The 25,179-nt window shown below is 43.3% G+C and overlaps 1 protein-coding gene across 1 annotated transcript in view; it reads left to right on the forward strand.

Annotated features, from left to right (window-relative positions):
• The window catches only part of ANTXR1 (ANTXR cell adhesion molecule 1), a 198,110-nt gene that overhangs the window by 127,749 nt on the left and 45,182 nt on the right, over window positions 1-25,179 (forward strand). The window contains exon 17 of the mRNA XM_063448641.1: window positions 18,609-18,689. Coding sequence (XP_063304711.1) covers window positions 18,609-18,689 — 81 coding nt within the window. The remainder of the gene's footprint in view (window positions 1-18,608; window positions 18,690-25,179) is intronic.

Consider the following 25,179-nt stretch of genomic DNA (forward strand, 5'->3'; position numbering starts at 1 on the left):
GTCTGTCAGGCTATATGTTCACGTGCGGTAAGAAACAAAAAAACAAAATGAGAAAATGCAAACTTGTTATGGAACAATTCTAGTTTACAATCAGCTCTGCCCAATAACTGCTGGAATCACAACGCAGGATCCAAGGTGGGTGAATCCCCTTCCCCCTAGAGACCACATACAGAGAGGGTTTATTATAATAATCAGCAAGGTAAAAAATGCAAATCAAATAAACAAACATAAAAAAATACTTCTAAAGCCCCGAGTTGGCATAAACCATAAGTTGCCTGCAAGGAATGTCCGTACTGAACTCCTTACATGATAGTTTTTAGGCTTTGTCATGCTTGGTGTGAGGCCTGATTTTGGATGGAAGGGCTTTACATTAGCAATATTCCGCACTGGAGTGGTAGACTATTAACTGGATGAAGATCATAGTTCTTGAAATTGTAAATGGAAGTGTCCCGGCTGGGTAGCTGTCAACACAAGCTGCTAAGAAAGCACAACTTGCAGAAATCAATGTAAAATATACCGTAGGGTTCCAGCAGGGGCTCATGGTGATTTATTAAAGGACAACTGTCATCTCAAAACTATGTTTTCATTAAAATAATCATTTCATCATGTTTTGAAAGCAAATGGATTCCTTTTTTTTATAATATTATAGTAGAAAAAAAAATTGTAAAAACGCATTCCTACCTTTAGTATATACCAGGATCATTCAGCTATTTGCATCACCTTGGATTAGACAATGTTTGAAAACCAACAGTTAGTCTCTATGATCTTCCCTGTTTCTGTGCAGGGAGTTAAGCAGGTTAGACCATAGAAACTACCTGTTGGTTTTCAAACACTGTCTGCATGTACATGGCTGAACAATCCTGTCATATGCTAAATATAGGGATGAGTTTTTTCTCATTCCTTTTTTAGATATACTTACCGGTAAGTTTAAAAAAATATATATTCTAGATTGTTTCAAAACTTTGAGGTGCCTGTTGTCCTTTATGTGATTATTACTGTGTTTGAAAGTTACAGTAACCCAGACATGAAGATACAAACGCATGAATCAAAGTTTAGAGGCCTTTTTAGTGCATTATGAGTCGTAATTTCTTCTTCATCTCCCCGTTAAAACAAATACTCCAATGGGCTTTGTGTTTTATTTGCTTTTATATTACATCATCATTTTCAATATTTTTGCTCTCACATTTTCAAGTTGTCCTTCATTATATCATAGAGAAAACAAGATGTATTTATTTAGGAAAACAAAACAAAATTGTTGAGTAGTCTCGTCTGTCATTTTCTTCCTCTGTGGATATTCAACATTTTGATGAAAGAGAGGAATTTGTGTTTCATAATATGTGTTCAAAAGTGTTGCACAATTACTTGAAATGTTTGAAGTAAAAGAGACATATTGTTTTAAGTATTATTTTGTGAGAATAACATTTCCAAGTAGAACCGGGTGCACTTATTTAATAGAAAATTAAGCCAACAATAATACCCTTCTAAGCTTGCTGTCTATTATTCTTTTTTTTTTTTTTTGTCAATCTTTCTTTTATTGAAGACATTGAAGATGGGGTACAAAAGAGAAATCGAGGGAAACGTACACATAGGTTATACTTCCAAGATTACAGTGCCTCCTGCCTTTTTTTTTTTTTTTTTAAATTATACAAGGTAAAATACATTTTGCCATTAGGCTTCTGTTGTAAATACAAGCTATGGATCTGGGAGTCAGATTAGAAACATATGGAATCGTTCAGGCATAAAGTTAAATGAGGAACAGGATGAGAAAGGGGGGCAACAAAGTTCCCTAAATAACAGATAAGATACAAAGCACCATATGACATCTCTGAGTAATTATGAGTCTCTTTTTATCTCGAGATGAGTAAATCCAATGAGTATGTCGCAGTAGTAATGTAAGGGGTAATATTTAAGGGAGGTAGCCAGCAGTGTTGCTCTACCAGTACCATAAGGTAAGTTAATCAAATAGTTACAATTTAACCTTAGCTATTGGAGATAGTTAAGTAGCAGGAGATAACATGGGGTCGGGGTGAAAGAAAATGGAAAGAAAAGGGGCACTCACTCCTGCGCCTTGCAAGCGAGTAATGAAGGTTGGACCTTACCTGTTGTCTAGACACTCTAAAAGAAAGTGCGCTAAAACTATACCTTGTGTTAAGTTATAGGTTAGTTCGGGGTGTCCCTGTAGGCCTCAACAGTTTTAGGAAGTGCTAGAGAGAAGGGTCGAGCACCTATGGCGGAACAGCTGTAGGTCTGGGTTGCGAGTGTGGGTGTGCACCGCATTCGTCCGAGTGCACGGGCGATTTGCGTGTATTCAGCCTATACCATGTGGAGGCTTATTTGGAACTCGTCTGGGTGTCTCCCCTATGGGATCGTTATTTATCGAGAGCTATCGATCAGGGGGGGCCAGTGGCGTACATACCAGTGTCGCAGGGGTCGCGGCTGCGACCGGGCCCGGCCCACCAGGGGGCCCGGCCGCCCCTGCGACCCGGTATGTAGCCACTGGGCCAGCCTCTTCTCCTGGGGGGCCCTAGAGCCGGCCACCTCCGGGCCCCCCCGAGGCTGGCCCTGCTGCCACCCGGCTGGCCGGTCCTGCGGGCGCGCGAGGGAGCACTCTCCCCTGAGTGCTTCCTCTTCAGCTCCCTCGCGCACCGCGTAGGGATGCCGGCGCCGGAAGATGACGTCATCTTCCGGCGCCGGTATCAGTACGCGGCGCACGAGGGAGCTGAAGAGGAAGCACTCAGGGGAGAGTGCTCCCTCGCGCGCCCGCCAGCCTGACTGCCCTCCGGGTGACCAGACCCCCAGGAGTCCAGCAGCACCACTGGACCCCAGGGAATCCCCTCAGCACTCCAAAAGGTAAGGAGGCTGGGGGGATTAAATACAAAAAAACGTTAGTGTGTGTTAGTGTGTGAGTGTTAGTGTGTGAGTGTTAGTGTGTGTGTGTGTGTGTAAGTGTTAGTGTGAGTGTTAGTGTGTGTTAGTGTGAGTGTGAGTGTTAGTGTTAGTGTGTGTGAGTGTTAGTGTGTGTTAGTGTTAGTGTTTGTGTCTGCTAGTGAGTGTCAGTGAGTGTGTTACAGTGTGTGTATGTTACTGTGTGTGTTTGTGTGTGTGTTTGTGTGTGTGTTAGAGTGTGTGTGTCTGCTAGTGTCAGTGAGTGAGTGTGTGTCTGCTAGTGAGTGTCAGTGATTGTGTTACTGTGTGTGTCTGTTACTGAGTGTGTTTGTGTGTGTGTTAGTGAGTCTGTTTGATGTCTGTTAGTGAGTGTGTGTTTGTCAGTGAGAGTGTATGTTTTGTAAGTGAGTGTGTATGTATGTCTGTCGCTGAGTGTGTCCCTGTCAGTAAATGTGTGTGTCTGTTAGCTAGTGTGTATGCGTCTGTTCGTGAGAGTGTGTGTGTGTCTTCAGCACTTACCTTTCTCCAGCGCCGGACTCCCTTGGCGCAGGGGAACCCTCCGCCTCTCAGCTCCGAATGCGCATGCGCGGCAAGAGCCGCGCACGCATTCAAACCGCCCATAGGAAAGCATTACTCAATGCTTTTCTATGGACGTTCAGTGTCTTAGAATCGCGGAAGCGCCTCTAGCGGCTGTCAGTGAGACAGCCACTAGAGGCTGGATTAACCCTCAGTGAAACATAGCAGTTTCTCTGAAACTGCTATGTTTTCAGCTGCAGGGTTAAAACCAGAGGGACCTGACACCCAGACCACTTCATTGAGCTGATGTGATCTGGGTGTCTGTAGTGGTCCTTTAAGTGTGTGCATCTGTATGCACTGGCGTACATACCGCGGTCGCAGGGTTCGCAGCCCTGCAACCCCTGCGACCAGGTGCCCGCCGCAATGTGTTGCGGCCCCGGTCCGCCAGAGTAAGCGCGGGGGGCTGGGGGGGGGCCCACGGATCAATTTTCGCACCGGGACCCCATGGGTCATGTGTACGCCACTGGGGGGGGCCATAGGTCTAAGTGTCACGAGTCTTGTAGTAGTCACGGGTATTCCAGGGTCCTCTCGTTACAGTCATCTTCGGTCTTTCATAGGTGTGCTGCTTCCTTGTTATGTGTTGAACGTGGGCCTCTATCATGTTTGTGTCGCTGTCTTTGGGATGCGTCGTTAGGGTTAGGGGGCTTCTGTATCTTCATGTTCCCCGTGCGCTGCCCATCTACTCTCAAACCCATGTTTGGACTATACTGGTTTCCCTGGTAATATGTGAGGTGAAGTACAGGGTGTCACTGGTGCTGGGTACTCGGGTGGCCTGGCAGCAACCCACGTCGCCCAAGCCGCTCACAGCGAGCGCTAGGCGTCGTCAGTGCGGTAGGTCTGGAGGAGTGAAAGCAAGTAGAGTGGGACGAGCGGGGGTTCAGGGAGAAAAAGAGAAAAGGGGCGGGGGGTGGAGTAGGAGTGTCGAGGGGCATGAGTGAGGGGTGGTCGAGAACAACATGGACATCTCGGGGCATCCCCATCCAGGGTGCAATTCCTCTCTGCGCCCCTCCACACTGCCTTTCCAAGGGGCGCCCAAGGTCTTCCGAAGCCCTCAAATAACCTAGTCAGCCCCCTCTCCCATAGTGAGTGCGGTATCGGGCGTTGGTTGTGTGTTGGCAGTGCGGCTTTCAGTGATGAACATGAGCCATGGGGTCCAGGTCTGCAGGTACTGTTCTGTGGTGTTCCGAAGGGAGGCCGTGAGTTGTTCCATGCCATGGATCTCCTCCACTTTGTCCATCCATTGGACAAGGCTGGGTACCCGGGTGGACCGCCATCGTACCGGGATAAGGAGTTTGGCCGCATTTAGGAGGTGTCTTGTCAGTGATTTTTTATAGCGTGAAAGGGATAGGGGTGTGTGGTGAAGGAGCATCTGTAGCGGTTGGAAGGGGAGCTCTACATCCAGGATGTCCTTAATCTTCGCATGGACTTGCCGCCAGTACGCGGTTATCTTCTCGCACGACCACCAAATATGCAAGTCAGTGCCTGCCGCCTTGCCGCATCTCCAGCAGACCTCGGAGACTTCGGGCATCATACTGTGTAGCCGTACCAGAGTCCTATACCAGCCGGTCAGTAGTTTATAATTAAGCTCTTGATGTTTTGAGCTCAAGGCGCTTTGGTGGGACAGAATGTGGATTTTCGTCCACTGGGGTTCCGAAAGTGTGACGCCCGTTATTAATCTAATCCTTTGATTGCCACAGGCATTCTATGATGTCATCATAACATTTGTCTGTAAAGGTTCTAGATCAAAATCAAATGTTCTGATTATTTTGAAAGCCAGAGATCTTTGCAGAACTGTTGTCATTAATACAACATTCCATCTTGGAAAAAGGTATTTAAGACCCAGATTGGTACATAGCTGTACCTAGGAATTTGATCACTTACTAATCACTTACGAATTTGATCATTTAGACTCACATACTCCTGTTTTTTGCTGCTGTGACCCTTATACTGATGGATGAGATGAATAAGAGACTGGCATCTCTCCCATATGGTATGTGCTGTGCAAACCCCAGGAGGAGAAGAATGGCACACTTCTCTCTCCACTTATTTTATCATAGTGATCAGAGATGAATACAGTACCAGTACCAGATTGCTACAGGACTAAACTTGGATTAATATTGACCAGGACTAATGGCTGCCCATAAATAAAGAATTTAAAAAATCTATATTGACCAAGACATTTACAATTTGTGAACAGGTGATCTAGGCCTTTACTATATGCATCTTAAGTGTCACATTTTAACCCACAAAAGAAACAGAGCAGTTCTACTTTTGGCCTAGTTAGTCATAATTCCACAACAAGTGTCAAGTCAGTCAAATTCTTAGTTTGCCATTTCCTTGATTTCATTCTCACTTGTCCTTAGATAGTCCTAGATTGTTTCATTGTGCTGAATATTGTTTCGCTGGCATAATATGCTCAATGCCTGGCATATCCTCTCAAATATGTTCCCCTGTTCTTTGTGTACCTTATGACCGATACATTTAGTGTACTATATGATGGTACATATGATCCATGTAGCATATGATGTGTGTTCCTAATTGTTTCGAATAGTCTGTGATCTCTATTCATCATTGCTTGGTACACTCTGAGATCTATTCTCTTCACTACTTGATACACCCTGTGATCTGTGTTCATCATTTTTTGTTATAGCCTGTGATTTGTGTTCTTCAAATGCTTGCTATACCCTTTGATCTCATTTTCTGGTATGACCTCCTCTTCTGTCTGCTTCCATGATTTCATCTACAATGCTGTATTCTTGTGGAGTTTCTGATATTTGTCTTTGACAGATAGAGGCTTAGGTGTTGCAATGTGTGACATCATATATCTGCTACATCCAACAACCCGCACAGCATTACATAACATTCACTGAAATCTGTGCATGCTTAAGTGACACAGACTTTGTCTTTCAAAAAGTAATTGCCACCCATACCAACCGATATGTCTTCTATGATGAACAGTGTCTAATCGTTTGGTCTCTTTAATCTATAGAAGAATGGCTTGAGGCTGCAACCAATAACCCCCATATCCTATTAGTATGTGGGGTCAGAAGGGGGGCAATGCCCCCTTGCACCGCTTGCCAACCCTCCCATGCTTGCCTAGAATTTGATTTAGTATTTTACCATGCATGGATTCTTCGTGCATTGGACTTTGTCTGACAGCTTTCTTTTATATTATTATAACGTACTGCTTTAATAGTTTCCCTTTCTGTGCTTAAAACAAAATCTGATCGTGAGTTTGATTAATATTTAAAAAGGGGTGATCTAAAAAGCATTCCCAAGTATTTCCATATACTTCATCTAATATCCAGAGTAAGAATCAGCATTCATATGTGTAAGTTATACATTTTAACTACATGATGCTCTGTGAATAATTATTTAATTTTATTGGTACGGTATGGAGGACATCTTTTCTCTTGCTGGCCACATATATCATATGTACAAAGGCAAGCAAAGCCAGCATGGTTTGAAATATGTAAGGTCTTTGTTCTGTAATTAGATTTATGTTAATGAATTCAGCCTGTGTTTGCTTAATAATAAGTTGCAGAATGTGTTTTGATTTTCTGTACATTGTGTGGAAAAAATTTGGCCGACATTACTATGAAGCTTTGTAATGCTGAGAAGGTTCATATAGCATATAATTAATTTGAAATAGGGATTATATCCACACTGAACTCTGGTGGCAATTTCCTTTGTGTCTGAATAACCCATATAGAATGTTGAGATTCTGCTGTGAAAAAATATTCACAGATTGCAGAAAAACCAGCCTTAGTTCTTGGACAGTAAGAATGTGGGGATATTGAAATCAAGAATACATATATACATTATCTGAGATGTCCATATGCATTTACTATAAAACCTTGGCAAATAGCAATCTAATAGTCAATGTATTTATTTAATAAAATCACATCTACATGATCCATCTACTAGCAGAGTGAAGAACAGAACAAAATAAAGAATTGACAAATGCACTCCCTCAGTCTATAAAAATGTTCTTACAATGCCAAAATATTGGCAACAGTGGTAATAAAAATGGGGGAGACACAGATTAATGTGGTTACAGCCTGAAGGTTTGTTCTGGGCATTCAACTTGCACCAATAACTACTAAGTGGGCTGGGGTTAATGGCTATATGGTGGGCAAGGAGTCCCCATGTTTACTATTCCACATATAAAAAGGCTAAGAATGCCCCAGAACCTGGACCAAAGTTTCTAAACCTCCAATATTAGTAACATGTCCAAAGTTCTCCACTCTTAGCCATATTCAGTAGCAGTAAATCTCCTAAACAACACCTGCTAGATTCAAATGTCTCCCTATAATTATTCTTTCAACTGATGGAAGCATCCCCGTTTTTTTTATTTGATGGGGTATTTACATTATTAGTAACCCCATAATCCATCTTATATTACAGTAAATACTAATCTTACCCCGTAGGGCATTTAATGAGGGAGGGAAGTGCATTGTCTACTCCCACCCCACCATACATTGACATATGCAAGTTCTAACCACTCTCAACACATTTTAATGTGTTGTATATAGGTTTAATCACTAATATCCAAGACACAAAGCGGATTATTATTGGGGTAGTATCAATCAGGGGATCAGGAGCAGGTAGTAGCACTGTCCAATGTCCAACATTAAAGACAAAAAAATAACTCCCTCCCCTTGTTGGTGATGTATATCTTTTTAGTCTGGTGTAAGAATGGTAATAAAAAAAATATTCCCAAACAGCTACTAGTGTGTATGTAGGGGAGGGTGGTTATTTATAAAACCAAATTTTGTTATAAAGGAAGATTTTAAAAGTCTTTGAAAGTTCTAACTGTGAATGAGGCTGACATGGTGTACAATGGGAATGTTGAAATGTGCCTCAATGAAATGCCCATGATGAGCAAAGATCAGACCTCCAACACACTGTTCTTTGATAAAAAACACATGTGTATCTTTGTTGACATGAGCACTGCTACTCCAGACTGCAAGTTGGCAGCTTATGTTGAATCATGTGAATTTCAAGTGTGTTTTCTCATCCTTGGAATCGTGAGCACAACATGTTATGGACACAACTGGATATTGAGCCAAAAGGAAATAATGGAACGTACCAACATTTTCCAGGAACAGGAAATTCAAATGTTGATAACAAGGAACTTCAGCTATTTAACCACTTAAAATTTGGCAAAACAAGCTTAGAAAGTATCTGTATTAGTGATGTCCCGAACTGTTCGCTGGCGAATAGTTCCGGGCGAACATAGCTTGTTTGCATTCACCACGGATGGCGAACACATGCGCTTTTCGGTCTGCCCCCTATTCGTCATCATTGAGTAAACTTTGACCCTGGCCTGTACCTCACAGTCAGCAGACACATTCCAGCCATTCAGCAGCAGACCCTCCCTCCCAGACCCTCCCACCTCCTGGACAGCATCCATTATACATTCATTGTGAAGCTGCATTCTTAGTGAGAGTAGGGACAGTGTAGCTGCTGCTGATTTAAAAGGGAAATTGATAGCTAGGCTAGTGTATTCAGTGTCCACTACAGTCCTGAAGGACTCATCTGATCTCTGCTGTAAGGACAGCACCCCCAAAAAGCCCTTTTTACGGCTAGAACATCAGTCTGCTTTTTTTTTTTTTTTTTTGTGTAATTCTGTGTGTCAGGCTCACAGCATATACTGTGCCCACATGCCCAGTGCCACCACTCACTCACTGGTGTCACAATAGCTTGCATTTAACAAAAAAATAACTTTTTGGACTGTAATATAATAGCAGTCAGTTTCCTTCACTAGTGTGCGTTTCAGTGTCTGCCAGGGCACAGTGTCACGCCAGTGCAACTCATATCTGGTGTAACAGTAGTGTACATTTTTTTAAAAAAATACAATTTTGACTGTAATAGATTGAATAGCAGTTAGTTGTCTGCCAGCGTGTGTGTCAGGCTTGCAGCGTATACTGTGCCCACTTGCCCAGTGCCACCACTCACTCACTGGTGTCCCAATAGCTTGCATTTAACAAAAACAAAACTTTTTTGACTGTAATATAATAGCAGTCAGTTTCCTTCACGAGTGTGCGTTTCAGGGCCTGCCAGGGCACAGTGTCACACCAGTGCCACTCATATCTGTTGTCACAGTAGCTTGCACGCATAGTACCACTAATCGGGAAAAAAATGACAGGCAGAGGCAGGCCACCCCGCAGGTGCCGTCGTGGTCGTGGTTCTGTGATTCCCTTTGGCCCTAGAATAATGCCCAGTGTTCAGAGGCCACATACCCTGAACTTGAAAAGTTCTGAGGACATAGTTGACTGGCTAACACAGGACACCCAATATTCTACAGCTTCCGCTCGGAACCTCGACGCACCATCCTCCTCCAGCTTAGCTTCGGGCACCTCTCATGTTACCACTCGCCTGCCGCCACCACCAACACTAGCACCACAGCCGCTTAACTTGGTATGTCAGAGGAGTTATTTACACATCAGTTGGAAGAAATGAGTGATGCGCAACCATTATTGCCAGAGGAGGTAGATAACAGGGATATGTCTCAGTCAGGCAGCATTACACACGTACGGTGTGATGATGATGATGATGTACCCACTGCTGCTTCCTTTGCTGAGTTGTCAGATACAAGTGAAGCGGTTAATGATGACGATGCGTCCGTGGATGTCACGTGGGTGCCCGCTAGAAGAGAAGAAGAACAGGGGGAAAGTTAAGATTGGGAGACAGAGAGGAGGAGGAGGAGGAGACGAGATGGAAGCAGGGGGAGGTCGGCGCAAGGAGCTAGTGGCACAGACAGACAGCATGCATCGGCACCCGGGGTCAGCCAGACAGCACGCCAATCAACGCATGCTGTTGCCACCACCAGAATGCAGTCATTGCAAGCTGTGCCAAAAGAAACTGAGTCGTGGGAAGTCCAACACCCACCTAGGTACAACTGCTTTTCGAAGGCACATGATCGCACATCACAAACGCCTATGGGATCAACACACGAGTACAAGCAGCACACAAACTCAAAGCCGCCATCCTCCTCCTGGTCCAGCATCTTCAGCCACGTTAACCACTGCTGTCCTCCTTGCCCCCTCTCAACCATCCGCCCCTCAGTCTCTCGCCTTGAGCAGTTCCTGCTCATCTGCCCACAGTCAGGTGTCTTTCAAGGACATGTTTAAGCATAAGAAGCCAATGTCACAAAGTCACCCCCTTGCCCGGCGTCTGACAGCTGGCTTGACTGAACTCTTAGCCCGCCAGCTTTTACCATGGTGGAGTCTGAGGCGTTCAAAAAATCTGTAGCTATTGGGACACCACAGTGGAAGGTACCCGGCCGAAATTTATTTGCACAAAAGGCAATCCCCAACCTGTACTCGATTGTGCAAAAGGAAGTAATGGCATGTCTGGCACACAGTGTTGGGGCAAGGGTCCATCTGACCACTGATACCTAGTCTGCAAAGTGTGTCAGGGCAGGTATATCACCTACACTGCGCATTGGGTAAACCTGCTGACGGCTGCCAAGCATGGAATGCGTGGCTCTGCAGAGGAGTTGGTGACACCGCCACGACTTGCAGGCAGGCCTGCTGCCACCTCCTCTACTCCTCCTACTCCATCCTCTTCCATAACCTCCTCGGCTGAGTCCTCTTCTGCTGCTGCGTCTTGCTCCACATCAACGGCACCCCCAGCTCCCAGGTACTGTTCAACATCCCGGATACGGCAGTGTCACGCCATCTTGGGGTTGACTTGCCTGAAAGCAGAGAGTCACACTGGACCAGCACTCCTGTCCGCCCTGAACGCACAGGTGGATCAGTGGCTGACTCCGCATCAACTGGAGATCGGAAAAGTGGTTTGTGACAACGGAAGAAATTTGTTGGCGGCATTGCATGGCACATGTGTGTAATCTGATCGTACAACACTTTGTGCATAAGTACCCAGGCTTACAGGACGTCCTTAAGCAGGCCAGGAAGGTGTGTGGCCATTTCAGGCGTTCCTACACGGCCATGGCGCACTTTTCCCATATCCAGCGGCGAAACAACATGCCAGTGAGGCGCTTGATTTGCGACAGCCCGACACGTTGGAATTCAACACTCCTAATGTTCAACCGCCTGCTCCAACAAGAAAAAGCCGTTAACGAGTATTTGTATGACCGGGGTGCTAGGACAGCCTCTGCGGAGCTGGGAATTTTTTTGCCACGTTACTGGACGCTCATGTGCAATGCCTGTAGGCTCATGCGTCCTTTTGAGGAGGTACCGAAGGCACCATCAGCGACACCATACCATTTGTTTTCTTCCTGGAGCGTGCCCTGCGAAGAGTGCTGGATCAGGCCGTAGATGAGCGTGAAGAGGAAGAGTTGTGGTCACCATCACCACCAGAAACAGCCTTATCAGCATCGCTTGCTGGACCTGCGGCAACGCTGGAAGAGGATTGGGAGGAAGAGGAGTCAGAGGAGGAATGTGGCTTTGAGGAGGAGGAGGAAGACCAACCACAACAGGCATCCCAGGGTGCTCGTTGTCACCTATCTGGTACCCGTGGTGTTGTATGTGGCTGGGGGGAAGAACATACCTTCAGAGAGATCACTGAGGACGAGGAACAGGACATAAGTAGCTCGGCATCCAACCTTGTGCAAATGGGGTCTTTCATACTGTCGTGCCTGTTGAGGGACCCTCGTATAAAAAGGCTGAAGGAGAACGACCTGTACTGGGTGTCCACGCTACTAGACCCCCGGTATAAGCAGAGAGTGCCTGAAATGTTACCGAATTACGGCAAGTCGGAAAGGATGCAGCAGTTCCAAAATCAATTAAAAAGTATGCTTTACACAGCGTATAAGGGTGATGTCACAGCACAACAGGAATCTTACATGGGAAGAGGTGAAAGTAAACCTCCTCCTCCCACGACCATGCCGGCAAGGACAGGACACTTTACAGACGTGTTGTTGATGGAGGACATGCGGAGCTTTTTAAGTCCTACGCATCGCCACAGCCCATCGGGTCCACCACGACTCGACCGACAGGTAGCAGACTACCTCGCCTTAACTGCAGATATCGACTCTCTGAGGAGCGATGAACCCCTTGACTACTGGGTGTGCAGGCTTGACCTGTGGCCTGAGCTATCCCAATTTGCGATAGAAGTTCTGGCCTGCCCCGCTTCAAGTGTCCTGTCAGAAAGGACCTTCCGTGCAGCAGGAGGTATTATCACTGAGAAGAGAAGTCGCATAGGTCAAAAAAGTCTAGATTACCTCACCTTTATTAACATGAATGAGGGATGGATCCCGAAGGGACTGACAGTGGGCGATGCATTCAACTAAAAAAGGCCTGATGAGGGGGACTACTTAACACACCACTCCTATCTGGTGGCACATTAGATTGCACGCGCAGTGCCCCAAATTTTCAGTAGGAGGACCGACCAAGCATCTTTTTCCATCTCCCGCTTCCTAAAATCGATGCCTTATATACACGTCCCCTGATAAGGGACGTAACAGGGATTAAACTGATAAGAATAGTACTACTTAACACACCACTCCTATCTGGTGGCACATTAGATTGCACGCGCAGTGCCCCAAATTGGAAGTAGGAGGACCGACCAAGCATCTTTTTCCATCTCCCGCTTCCTAAAATCGATGCGTAATATACACGTCCCCTGATAGGGGACGTAACAGGGATTAAACTGATAGGAATAGTACTACTTAACACACCACTCCTATCTGGTGGCACATTAGATTGCACGTGCAGTGCCCCAAATTTGAAGTAGGAGGACCGACCAAGCATCTTTTTCCATCTCCCGCTTCCTAAAATCGATGCCTTATATACACGTCCCCTGATAGGGGACGTAACAGGGATTAAACTGATAGGAATAGTACTACTTAACACACCACTCCTATCTAGTGGCACATTGATAGGGGCCGTAACAGGGATTAACCCCTTAAGGACCAAACTTCTGAAATAAAAGGGAATCATGACATGTCACACATGTCATGTGTCCTTAAGGGGTTAAACTGATAGGAATAGTACTACTTAACACACCACTCCTATGTGGTGGCACATTAGATTGCACGCGCAGTGCCCCAAATTTTCAGTAGGAGGACCGACCAAGCATGTTTTTCCATCTCCCGCTTCCTAAAATCGATGCCTTATATACACGTCCCCTGATAGGGGACGTAACAGGGATTAAACTGATAGGAATAGTACTACTTAACACACCACTCCTATCTAGTGGCACATTAGATTGCACGTGCAGTGCCCCAAATTTGAAGTAGGAGGACCGACCAAGCATCTTTTTCAATCTCCCGCTTCCTAAAATCGATGCCTTATATACACGTCCCCTGATAGGGGACGTAACAGGGATTAAACTGATAGGAATAGTACTACTTAACACACCACTCCTATCTGGTGGCACATTAGATTGCACGCGCAGTGCCCCGAATTTGAAGTAGGAGGACCGACCAAGCATCTTTTTCCATCTCCCGCTTCCTAAAATCGATGCCTTATATACACGTCCCCTGATAGGGGACGTAACAGGGCTTAAACTGATAGGAATAGTACTACTTAACACACCTTATAATAACGCAGAGAGAGGCAATGCAGAGAGAGGAGTCTGAAGAAGAGGAGTCAGAGGAGGAAGGTGGCTTTGAGGAGGTGGAAGACCAAACACAGCAGGCGTCCCAGGGGGCTTGTTGTCACCTTTCGGGGACCCTTGGTGTTGTACGTGGCTGGGTGAAGGAAGAGACCTTCAATGACATCAGTGAGGACAAGGAACGGGACATGGCTAGCTTGGTATCCAACCTTGTGCAAATGGGGAGTTTGCGGTTGTGCAAATGGACTGTTTGCGGTGCGTTAAACGGGAAGTTTGGTCTGTCACTGTGAAGCGGGCGTAACCCTTACACTACCTGACTCTGCATCAACTATGTAATTTTCCATGGGAGTTTTGCCATGGATCCCCCTCCGGCATGCCACAGTCCAGGTGTTAGTCCCCTTGAAACAACCTTTCCATCACTATTGTGGCCAGAAAGAGTCCCTGTGGGTTTTAAAATTCACTTGCCCATTGAAGTCTATGGCGGTTCGCCCGGTTCGCCCGTTCGCGAAAATTTTATGTTCACAACATCACTAATCTGTATACATCTTGGTTAGATTTGATTCATTATGGAGCAACTGAAATAGTTAAGATGTAGGTCAATGCACAGAGTTGTGCTGAAAACGTTGATTGGGCATTTGGCTTCATGTTTAGCTTCATTCTCTTAAATGCATCAGCTAACAGCCTGGTTCAGTGGAGCTGTCCTTCATATAGCACTATTTTAATTAATTAAATAAATAGATTGGGTAAGGAGACTTAATTTATTAATAATAAACATGTCTCGGAATAAATTCGAATTATGTGAGAGATTCATGTACAGTACAGTGTTTTTGCAAGTGAGTAGATTTCTTTCTTTCCAATATTCATATGTCGTGCTGCTCATCGGTGGATTTTCTACTTTCAAGATCAGACATTGACACTCTCAGGGTTATTTACTGAGCTCCAAAAACTCCAAAACTTTCAAGAATTAAAAGTGAATGGAAAAACCGAGAAAAAAAAAATAGTTACAGTTGTGCTCAAAAGTTGTGCTCAAAAACCCTGGCAGAAATTGTGAATTTTGGCATTGATTTTCAAACTATGACTCATCATTCAAAAAAAATGTATTTTACTGAAGAATAGTGATCATATAAAGCCATTTATTATCACATAGTTATCTGGCTCCTCTTAAAATCTTAATGATAGCAGAAATCACCCAAATGGCCGTGATCAAATGTTTACATAACCTTGAATGGTTGGCCTTGTTACAAACACACAACGTGACACACACAGGTTAAAATGGCAATTAAACATTACTTTCCCACACCTGTGGCTTTTTATATTGCAACTAGTTTCTGTGTATAAATAGTAAATGAGTTTGTTAGCTCTCACATGGATGCACTGAGCAGGCTAGAGACTGAGCCATGGGGAGCAGAAAATAACTGCACAAGACCTGAGTAACAATGTAATGGAACTTTATAAAGACGGAAAATGATATAAAAAGATATCCAAAACCTTGAAAATGCCAGTCAGCACTGTTCAATTACTTATTAAGAAGTGGAAAATTCGGGGATCTCTTCATGCCAAGGTCAGGTGGACCAATAACGTTTTCAGCTACAACTGCCAGAAGAATTGTTCAGGATAAAAAGAAAAACCAATAGGTAACCTTAGGAGAAATACAGGCTGCTCTGGAGAAATACGGTGTGGTTGTTTCAAGGAGCACAATACGACGATACATGAACAAAAATAAGCTGCATGGTTGAGTTGCCAAAAAGAATAAAGTTATGGTGTGGATAAACAACCCCACCGTTTTTTTCCAGAGCAGCCTGTATTTCTCCTAAGGTTACCTATGGGTTTTTCTTTGTATCCTGAACAATTCTTCTGGCAGTTGTGGCTGAAATCTTTCTTGGTCCATCTGACCTTGGCTTGGTATCAAGAGATCCCCGAATTTTCTACTTCTTAATAAGTGATTGAACAGTACTAACTGGCATTTTCAAGGCTTTGGATATCTTTTTATATAATTTTCCATCTTTATAAAGTCCTGTTACCTTGTTACTCAGGTCTTTTGACAGTTCTTTTCTGCTCCCCATGACTCAGCATCTAGCCTGCTCAGTGCATCCATGTGAGAGCTAACAAACTCATGGACTATTTATACACAGACACTAATTTCAGAGGATTTCAGAAGATTTCAGCCACAACTGCCAGAAGAATTGTTCAGGATACAAAAAAAAACCATAGGTAACCTTAGGAGAAATACAGGCTGCTCTGGAAAAATACGGTGTGGTTGTTTCAAGGAGCACAATACGATGATACATGAACAAAAATAAGCTGCATGGGCGAGTTGCCAGAAAGAATAAAGTTATGGTGTGCACTCAGGGATAAACAACCACAGGCAAACAGCATGCAATGAATTGAAATGTTAATCATACTCCAAGTATCCAGGCAAAAATGAAACAGATTTGCAAAAAATAGGAAAATTGGATAAGATGAAAAAAGTGTAAAAATGATAGCAATATTCGCTGCTTCCAGATGAGAGAGAGACCACCCACATCGCTACCTATAGAGCTGCCGACCCACCTCATTAAGAGATTCCAATCGGTCATAAATGCCCATGTATGGAAAAGAAACCCCCCCCAACTATCAAATAAAATTATGAGCCTCCACCAAAGACTGAGTGGCCTAGGTCTGCCAGATTTCCAGTTCTACTACCGGGCATCCTTTCTGGCACAGGGAATGAAACTGCTAAGAGCATACACTGGAGAACCGACCCCTATCTGGCTCACCTTTGAGAATGCTTGTCTAAACCCAATACACATAATCCATGCTCTGTGGGTGGGCGCCCTGACTCCCCCCAGACAGACCGACCTTAATGAGTACATGGACACTTCTGAAGACCTGGAGGTCCTGGACAGTGGAGGTATTAGACCCCAGGGATTTACTTAAGCTGGACCCATTGTAGCTTTACAACCCCACTCCCCCAATCTAGCGGTTCACGTATGGTCAGAGAGGGGCATCTCGAGTGTAGACGACCTCTATAGTATGAACACTTTGAAAACACTCCCGGCCCTGCACTAAATGCACTTATTTTAGGCTGATGAGCTTATTTACTAATCATGTAACTGTGTTGAAAGTTCTCTCCAAGGACATGCTAATATTGATATTGATCAAGAAACAGGACACTATTTCCTATTGTTTTGCTTAATCAATTCTTGTAAGTTCTATCCAGCATATATCATTAATTAAGCACTTGTCAGCAGCACTTTCATTATATACGTTGTGAGTTAAGCTGATCACAGTAAGTAGTTATAGAACCTGACAAACAGCAATAGAGAGTACTTACTTCACAAATTCAATATATATATATATATATATATATATTTAATTTCATTTTTATTTATTTATTTAAATCTCTTAAAAAACTACACAAGGGTCAATCTGAATAGTATGGTACTTTTGAAGTAATGGTGATTATCCATGCAATTCTAAAACTATCTAAATACAGAGCCAGGTTCCGATATGTACATAATGTACAGGATGTAATGAGAGCAAAATACCTATATTTTAGCCACCCTCTTTCAAGTAAATAATTGTTTCGATTGTCCATAAAAAAGGTTAACTACACAGCAGTCACTTCACTATAAGCTCAGGTAGATTGGAAAAGAAATGACTCCAAACTCACACTTAGTATTTGGGCTTCCTACTACAATGTACCTCAGCAGGTGAAAGTGCAGTCTTCACCTGCCTATAAGTGTACAACCTTGTTGGTATAGATCTACAACTGCTAGTGCTATCTAGTGCTCAAAACTACATAAATAATATATATTTTAAAAAAACAAAGTCCACGTTGCTTCATTATGTAAGACTAAAAGCAGCCAAATTTCATCTGCTGCATTTATTTTTATTTTTTTTGTTGCTTTTTTGCCATTGTTGAAAATACGTAATTTAATAGGTCCCTCTAGGATCCGGATGTAGCCTATGTTTCCTACCCTCATAGCTTATCATAGCTTCATGGTAGATACAAGAAATAGAAGTTTAGTGACTAGTGGCATTGCCCCTCAGGCCAATGTCATAACTGGTGCTTAATCGTTTTATACCTATGTTACTGACCCTACTACATGTTTATAGATCACAGGTTTCCATTACGCTTCCATAGTTTCTTCGTATACAACCTTGGTTTATTGGTTTCCACTTTAATCTGGTGTTATGCCTAAAATGTTCGTTATAACGTCTTGCAATTTAATCTGGTGTTATGCCTCAGATGTTCGTTATAGCTTCTTGCAATTTAATCTGGTGTTATGCCTCAGATGTTCGTTATAGCTTCTTGCAATTTAATCAAAAATTTAAACAAAAATGTTCATTTTATATCTCATGCAATTCTGCAATTACTTTTCATGTTTAGTGTGATGTATTAACTCACCTGCAAATATAAAGAATAACAAAAAAAAAAATAGTTAAATGCCTGACACACGTTTCAGTGGGAGTACCGCCTTTTGTAGTAGCAGGGCCTGATCCTTGAAGGTAGGTAGGTCCTTGGTCACACATCAAACTGCAATCTTTATGACAATCAGTGTTCCTCTGCGACTGTTTAATATATTAGTCTGCCTTTACTTCTGTAGATGCTAATACGAGGAACCTGTCTCTCATTACAGGGTAAACTGGATGCCCTATGGGTGCTACTACAGAAAGGATACAGTCGAGTATCCATTATGCGACCACAGCCTGGTGACAAGGTATGCTCAGTGGGTTTTCAGTGGGTTTCATCTGTTACAAAATGTGTGTCTGGTCAGTGACGTCACTGAAAACTAGCCAGAGAATGCTAATGTATTCAGAGAAATGATCTGACTTTCAAATAACCACTCCATTGTGTAAGAAAGTTAGTATTCCATGCAATACTTTGATTAGGGGGAGCATTATACTGGCTCAGTAAACATGTTTCATGTCCAAATAAAAGCACAAAATACCCTTTTCCTAAGCAACATCATTGCTGACAAATATTGGATGAGAGCTCAGTACGTGTTGGTTGTTTTGCCCAAAGCTTGCTTTTATTCTGAACCCAATTGTTATTTCAGGTACCATCGTAGATATATGGCATTGCACATGTTTTCTTTTCTAAGCTGTGGGCATTGTAAATCACTCCTCATTTAGAATACAGTCTGGCAGACATTTTGGCAACATGTCATGCATAGGAAAGCCTTTAATACCAGGTCTACCAGAACAACCTGCCAATTATTTAGGTGGAGGAAGTGTGGTAATTGCCTGTGTTCTGCTATGCTGTATATTTTCATCAATCATTACGGAGACCAGTTAAATTGCATTCATCAATGTCTTGTGTGTGTAACGGATCACCTGGCACCCCGACTGGACTACAAGCTCTGCAGCAGACACCACAACCACCGAACTGGAGAAACATATACATTCTCTCAAGCATATGAATGCTGTATACAGCCGAATAGGACAAACCATGCGAATAGGTTTACACTTCTAGCAGTCAAACTGGAACAGCATACAATAAATCCTCCCCCAATAATGAGACGACACTTCACTTTGAGGGTTAAGCAGGAACTCCAGATTTATTCACAACAATTAGTACCACAGCTAATAATGTACCAGTTACCTCCCACACATCTCCTCCTCTTAGTGTGACACATAATCCCATTATTCCAGACACAAATTCCCTGGGTTTATGGATGTACCCCTAAACATAGGGTTACCCCTTTAAATGTTACATCCCCTGGTAGCCCTGATCTGGGTGAGACACATATCCAAAAATCACCCAGATCGGATCAGGGGTTCGGGAATTATGCAGGGTTAAAGTTTTTACCGACCGCATGGCAAAAGTATCCGAAAACAGTTCCATGTATTTTGGCCCTGCAGTCGGTCACAGAAAAGGGAATGAAAACACACAAATTGCCTGGGTTATGGAGCCTGAGGAGGATTCGAATGAATCCCCTTGTTCGTGTGGTTCTTTCTACCTAACGGCGGACCGTTCGGTAGTTTCTACACAAATTGCTGGAAGTCTGGAGGTCTCAGAGGTGTTTGCCTAGTCGAGTGTCCGATTTTAGTTCCAGACACTCGACGGCAAAACACCGCTGTTCAGGAGTTTAAGATGGCCACCGCCACAGGTTTGTTTCCCGAATGGCGGCCACCCAGAGGACGAAGAACACATTACATAAATGGCCAATTACCCGTTTGCAACATTGTTGCAAACAGTAATTAGAGGCACACTTATTCCTGGGTGGTCTGGTTGTTCGGTAGTTTCACTCAATATAATGAATGATGATTCTACCGAACAATCAGACGAATGCTGCATACACATATACAATTTACCGAACACATAATAACATAAATAATATTTAAGACAGCCTGAATGCAATCTGCTACAGTCTTAAAGGGGCATTTTTCCTTAAAGTCATAATATGTCCACGGATGGCCCTTAAAGGGCCAGTAGCAGCAATATAAAATACCACATGCCCAAATATTGCATTCAAAAGTACAACTTTACCAGGGGCCATAGTCAGCAGGTAGGAGGCGGGCAGCCAGGGCTCTCCAATGCCCAGTGGCGAGGCGGGTTCCGCCACAATGTGTTTCTCTGTTGCCTTAGCTGGAAAGCACTTTGAGTGGCTAGGGACTGCTTGTAGTGTTTGGCATGTATACGTTTAGTTCATTTTAGTGCATCTGTACTGCCGTATCTTCAATTCTATTTGGGTTTTATTTCAGCATTTGTTGTGTTACAACCATCCTAATGGTTTGCTCCTGTTCTGGGGATGTTTTTAAATGTGTTTTCTTAGGTTGCTAGTTTTGCAGTGTTATGCAGTGCTAAATAACATACTGGGTCCTTGGTGTCATTTAACTCTGGTTGGCTTAATAAATTGCCACATTTATCTCAAAGAACTAACGTTGTAATATCTCTCAAGCCAAATGTTGACAACAACATTTGCTATTCAAAATGTGAATTTTGCCTGTAGAATGCAGTTGGATATGTAAGCATCTGAGAACTTGAATTAACCACTAGGGGGGCTTTAGGAAAGCATACTTATATATAGTGGTCATAACATACCTGGAGCTTGAGCCCAAAACCAACATGTGTAAACCCTCTCCAAAGCCACACACCTGGTCCACCACAAATTCTAACCCTTAACAACTACAATATATAACTTTCAATACACTCACATAAATATACACACTCACAGCTGGATACTTACAGACACACACATTTACAGAGCCATACATAAAGACATACAAAATACAGAAGTTCCTTGCATTCATGTAAAAAAAAAAATCATAAATTGCTGAGTGCTAGTCCAGAAGGCCAAAAATTACATAAATGAAACATACTTGGCTGCCCTCACGGTCTTTGTAGTTAGTAACTCACTTTATTGAAGATACATGGTATTCAAAATTGATTAACGTTTCAGTCCCTATCTGGGACTTTCTTCAGGATAAGGATTGACATAGATACACTGGCACATACATGTACATAGGCACGCACACAGACACAACCCCCCTCCCTCTGAAAACAGACACACTCTAGCAGGCAAAATAGGCATACAGAGAAAGGGATATATATATTGAAGGCAAGCAGCAGCCTGTTTACTCACGCAGCGCTGGCTCTGCATTTCCAGGTACTGAATAAATGTAGTTTTCCTTCCATGTTGCTCTCGCTCCCAATCTTCTTGTTGAGTCTCAGACGGGATTGGAAGCAGCACAGTGATAGAGATTCAGGAACATGGATAGAATGTCATTATCCCCATATCTCCATCTAAACTGCACTATTGTGCTGCTTCCTCTCAGCCCCAACATTCAGAAAGGAGACCATGAGAGAGAGAGCAACATGAGGAGAAAAAAACATGTATTGGGATTTTGCTTTTTTCCCACCACCACCACACAAGCGAGGTTGGGTTTTGGAGCCGCTCCTTCAGGGCTCTCATCACAATTTCATACCTGCCAACATTTTATACAGACAAAGAGGGACATTTTCGTTTTAGGGATGCAAGTGGGTTTGTGACATACTAATAATTTAAACAACTAAAACATAATTTAGAAGAAAAATCTTATTTACACAATCTGATTTCTGAACGCATTTATTATAGTTTGAAGACTCACTAATGGGAGTATTTGTTCTGTGGAGCTCTGTTTTATACTCCAACAATATGGAGCTCCTAGAAAAGAGATAAAATAAATTAAGTCCAGGCACTCAGGATTGCTGCAGGAAGACGGGTTTTGGAACAAAAAGTGTAACGTTTCGGCCTACACAGAGGCAGACATTAGGACAGAAAAAAGGAACAGAGAAAGTTTGGTAAAATATAGGGACTGCCCCTACTAAACAGGTACACATAGTAGGAATGCATACTTGCACACACAAACACGTATATGCACACACACAGACACATATTTATATGTTGATACATGCAGTCAGAGTTGTATTACCCACAGGGATTCAGCTCCTATTTTTGGTGAGTAGAATGTGTTTTCTTGCCTCTGAAGAATTTATCCTGCGCAGGTCCAAGAAAAACAAGAGGTCACGTGACCCGGAATTGCTATCTGCAATGAAGTAATGAGGGAGGGTTACGAAATAGCTGGCAAAATTCACATATATTTCTCTTTTGTTTGTGATCAAGGTTTTGATGCTATTGCTCAGAATCTAAACATGAGGTCATCATTTAATTTATGTGGTTAAAAAGAGGCATTTAATCCAGTGTGTTTAGTTCCTGACGTTAGGGAATTATGAATCTGACTAGAACTATTTCAATAATGGCTTTTGTGGTGAAGTTTGACTGCTGTTTTTTGCATATTTACTAAGAAGTGGATTACAGATGTCTGGGCCACATTCTGGGTCATTCCTTACTGCACTTTATAGTTTTTTTTTTGTATGGCAACTGAAAAAGTCTAAACTCTACTTACAGGGTTATTCACTAAAAGTGAATTTCAAACTTATTTTTTTTTACAATTCTTTATTTTCAAGATGCGTAGAGTTAACACAGCATGAGTGATAAGCATATGTAAAGAGTTACTGATACACAAACAGAAAAACGTCAATTGTAAGCATATTTTGCACAGGTGAGTAAATGCATCAATTTTTTTATTTTTTTGTTCCAAGCAGTTTACATTTGTTTTGAGGACAACGAGGAGGAGTTAGCTCATGTATGAACCTTAATAGGGTTGTCTAGCTTGTCGGGGTCCCTAAGTGTTATATCAATGACTTATTCCCTAAGATAACTCAGGCATAAATGTAGAGGTGCAGCCTAAGTGTACAGTGTGATAGATTAAATATCATTGTGGCGAAACCAACCTCGCCACTATGAGCTGGAGAAGCCTGGTTGATCGTCTGCTCCCTTTGGACTATGGACCAGACTTGAGAAAGGTTTATTCGTGCTTTCTGCCAGGGTGTTCGGTAGATAAAATCTAGCAAACAAACTACCGTACGAGGGACCACCTAGGAGATGGAGTGTGCCGTCAATTGACCGCCCAGAAGCTGCGGTTAACCGCAGCTTAATTGACGAAGGCAGGGTGGTCTTTGTTCGTCGACCGAACACGTGGCGGCGGCCATTTTACAAGTACCGTACGGCCAGCGGTGTCCGGCACCTAACTTATGGAACTATAAACGGACACTTATTTGCACGAACACCGCTGAGCCGTCCGTCTCCTGGTTCCTATTCGTGGGGATGTAGCCGAACAGCCGTTCATACGGTAGTTTGTTTCATGTGAATTGTAGTAACCCAGATAGCTATGCCATGGAGCCTATTCGTGTGATTAAAGACTTTGGCTCCATGGCGATTAAACTGTATTCGTGTGGTCTGGGTGCCATTCACCTAATAATGTGCACCCAGACCTGAGCTATCTGGGGATATGTAACATGTCTGTGTTTGGTGGAATAAAAGTGACTTTATATATTTTAAAACATAATACTGCATTTAGGTCCCCACATGTGTAATGGAGTTTTGTCTCTGGCCTGGGAGATAATTGGATTACTTCTCCAATTATCTCCAGGGCAGAAGGGAGGAAGCCAGGATGCATTGTGGGAATGTTTTACTGCTGTGGGTCTGTAATTGGTTTATTTCTGTCCTTTGTTATAGTCTTCTATTTGGTCCCCTAGGGGAGTGTCCACCAGGTGGGAGACCTGCATAAATACTGGGCAGGTAGCCCTGAGTAAAGGAGTTCCTGCTTAACCCTAAGCTGAAGTGTTGTCTCATTCTTGGGGGGAATCTGACTGTATGCCGACTGCCAGGAGTGTAAGCTGTTCGTATTGCTTTTCCTGTTCGGCTGCTTCCAGGGTTCGTGTGTCTGCTGTTCGAGAGTTGGTGAATCCGTGCAGTTTGGAGTTCGGGAAATTGGTGCTTACAGTAGCTGCTGGTCTATCCTAGGGGATTATCGCCTAAACTGGGTTTTATCCCCTTTTGAGCAAAACGGTCCATTACAATCATCAGGCAAAGGAGGTGAATGTATATAGTGCGAGATGTGAGCTTGTATGCTCAAGGTAGGTATTTGCTAGATTAGGGGATATGCACCCATGTTTAGATCCCCTGATCACAGGGGATAGTGGGGGTAATATTCCATATAGTGTGATCTAGATATGTGCTGCTCTACCCAACCCATGCATGCGTACCTTTGAGGATAATGCAAGGCAGAGGCGTAACTAGAAACCACGGGGTCCCTGTGCGAAAATTGCCCGGGCCCCTCCATACGTCTACCCCCCATCCACCCATTCGTCCCCCACCCACACATGCAGACAAACAGATACACATGCAGACACACACATAGACACACACACATATTCAGAGTCATATACAGGCACACATAAATACAGAGACACACATACATACACACACACATACATACACAATCCTAAAGCAGAAAATAGCAGATATGGCTATACAAGCAATATAAGCTAAAAAGGGGGGATAGCACATAAATGAAGAATACAACCTTAAAACCGGACGGGATCTTTAAACAGATCTAAAACATAAATATAATAATATGGTGAAGTATGAATGGACAAGAAGTGTAATATCCAGGAGGTAGAGAACTTACAAGAGGTATAGTCGTTCTGCGCTTATCTCCCTTTAAGGGTGTCTGTAGCCAGTCAATATGTGGCATATACGATAAAATTCCTCCAAAGGTCAAATCCTCAAAATGGGCAGAAAAGAGAGATATACATAGAGTAGTATTGTATAAAATTATCAAAAATTTATTTCACTGATTGCACTTACATTCAGGTGACAA

The sequence above is a fragment of the Pelobates fuscus genome, chromosome 3 (assembly GCF_036172605.1).
Source record: "Pelobates fuscus isolate aPelFus1 chromosome 3, aPelFus1.pri, whole genome shotgun sequence".
In the NCBI taxonomy this organism is placed as follows: domain Eukaryota; kingdom Metazoa; phylum Chordata; class Amphibia; order Anura; family Pelobatidae; genus Pelobates; species Pelobates fuscus.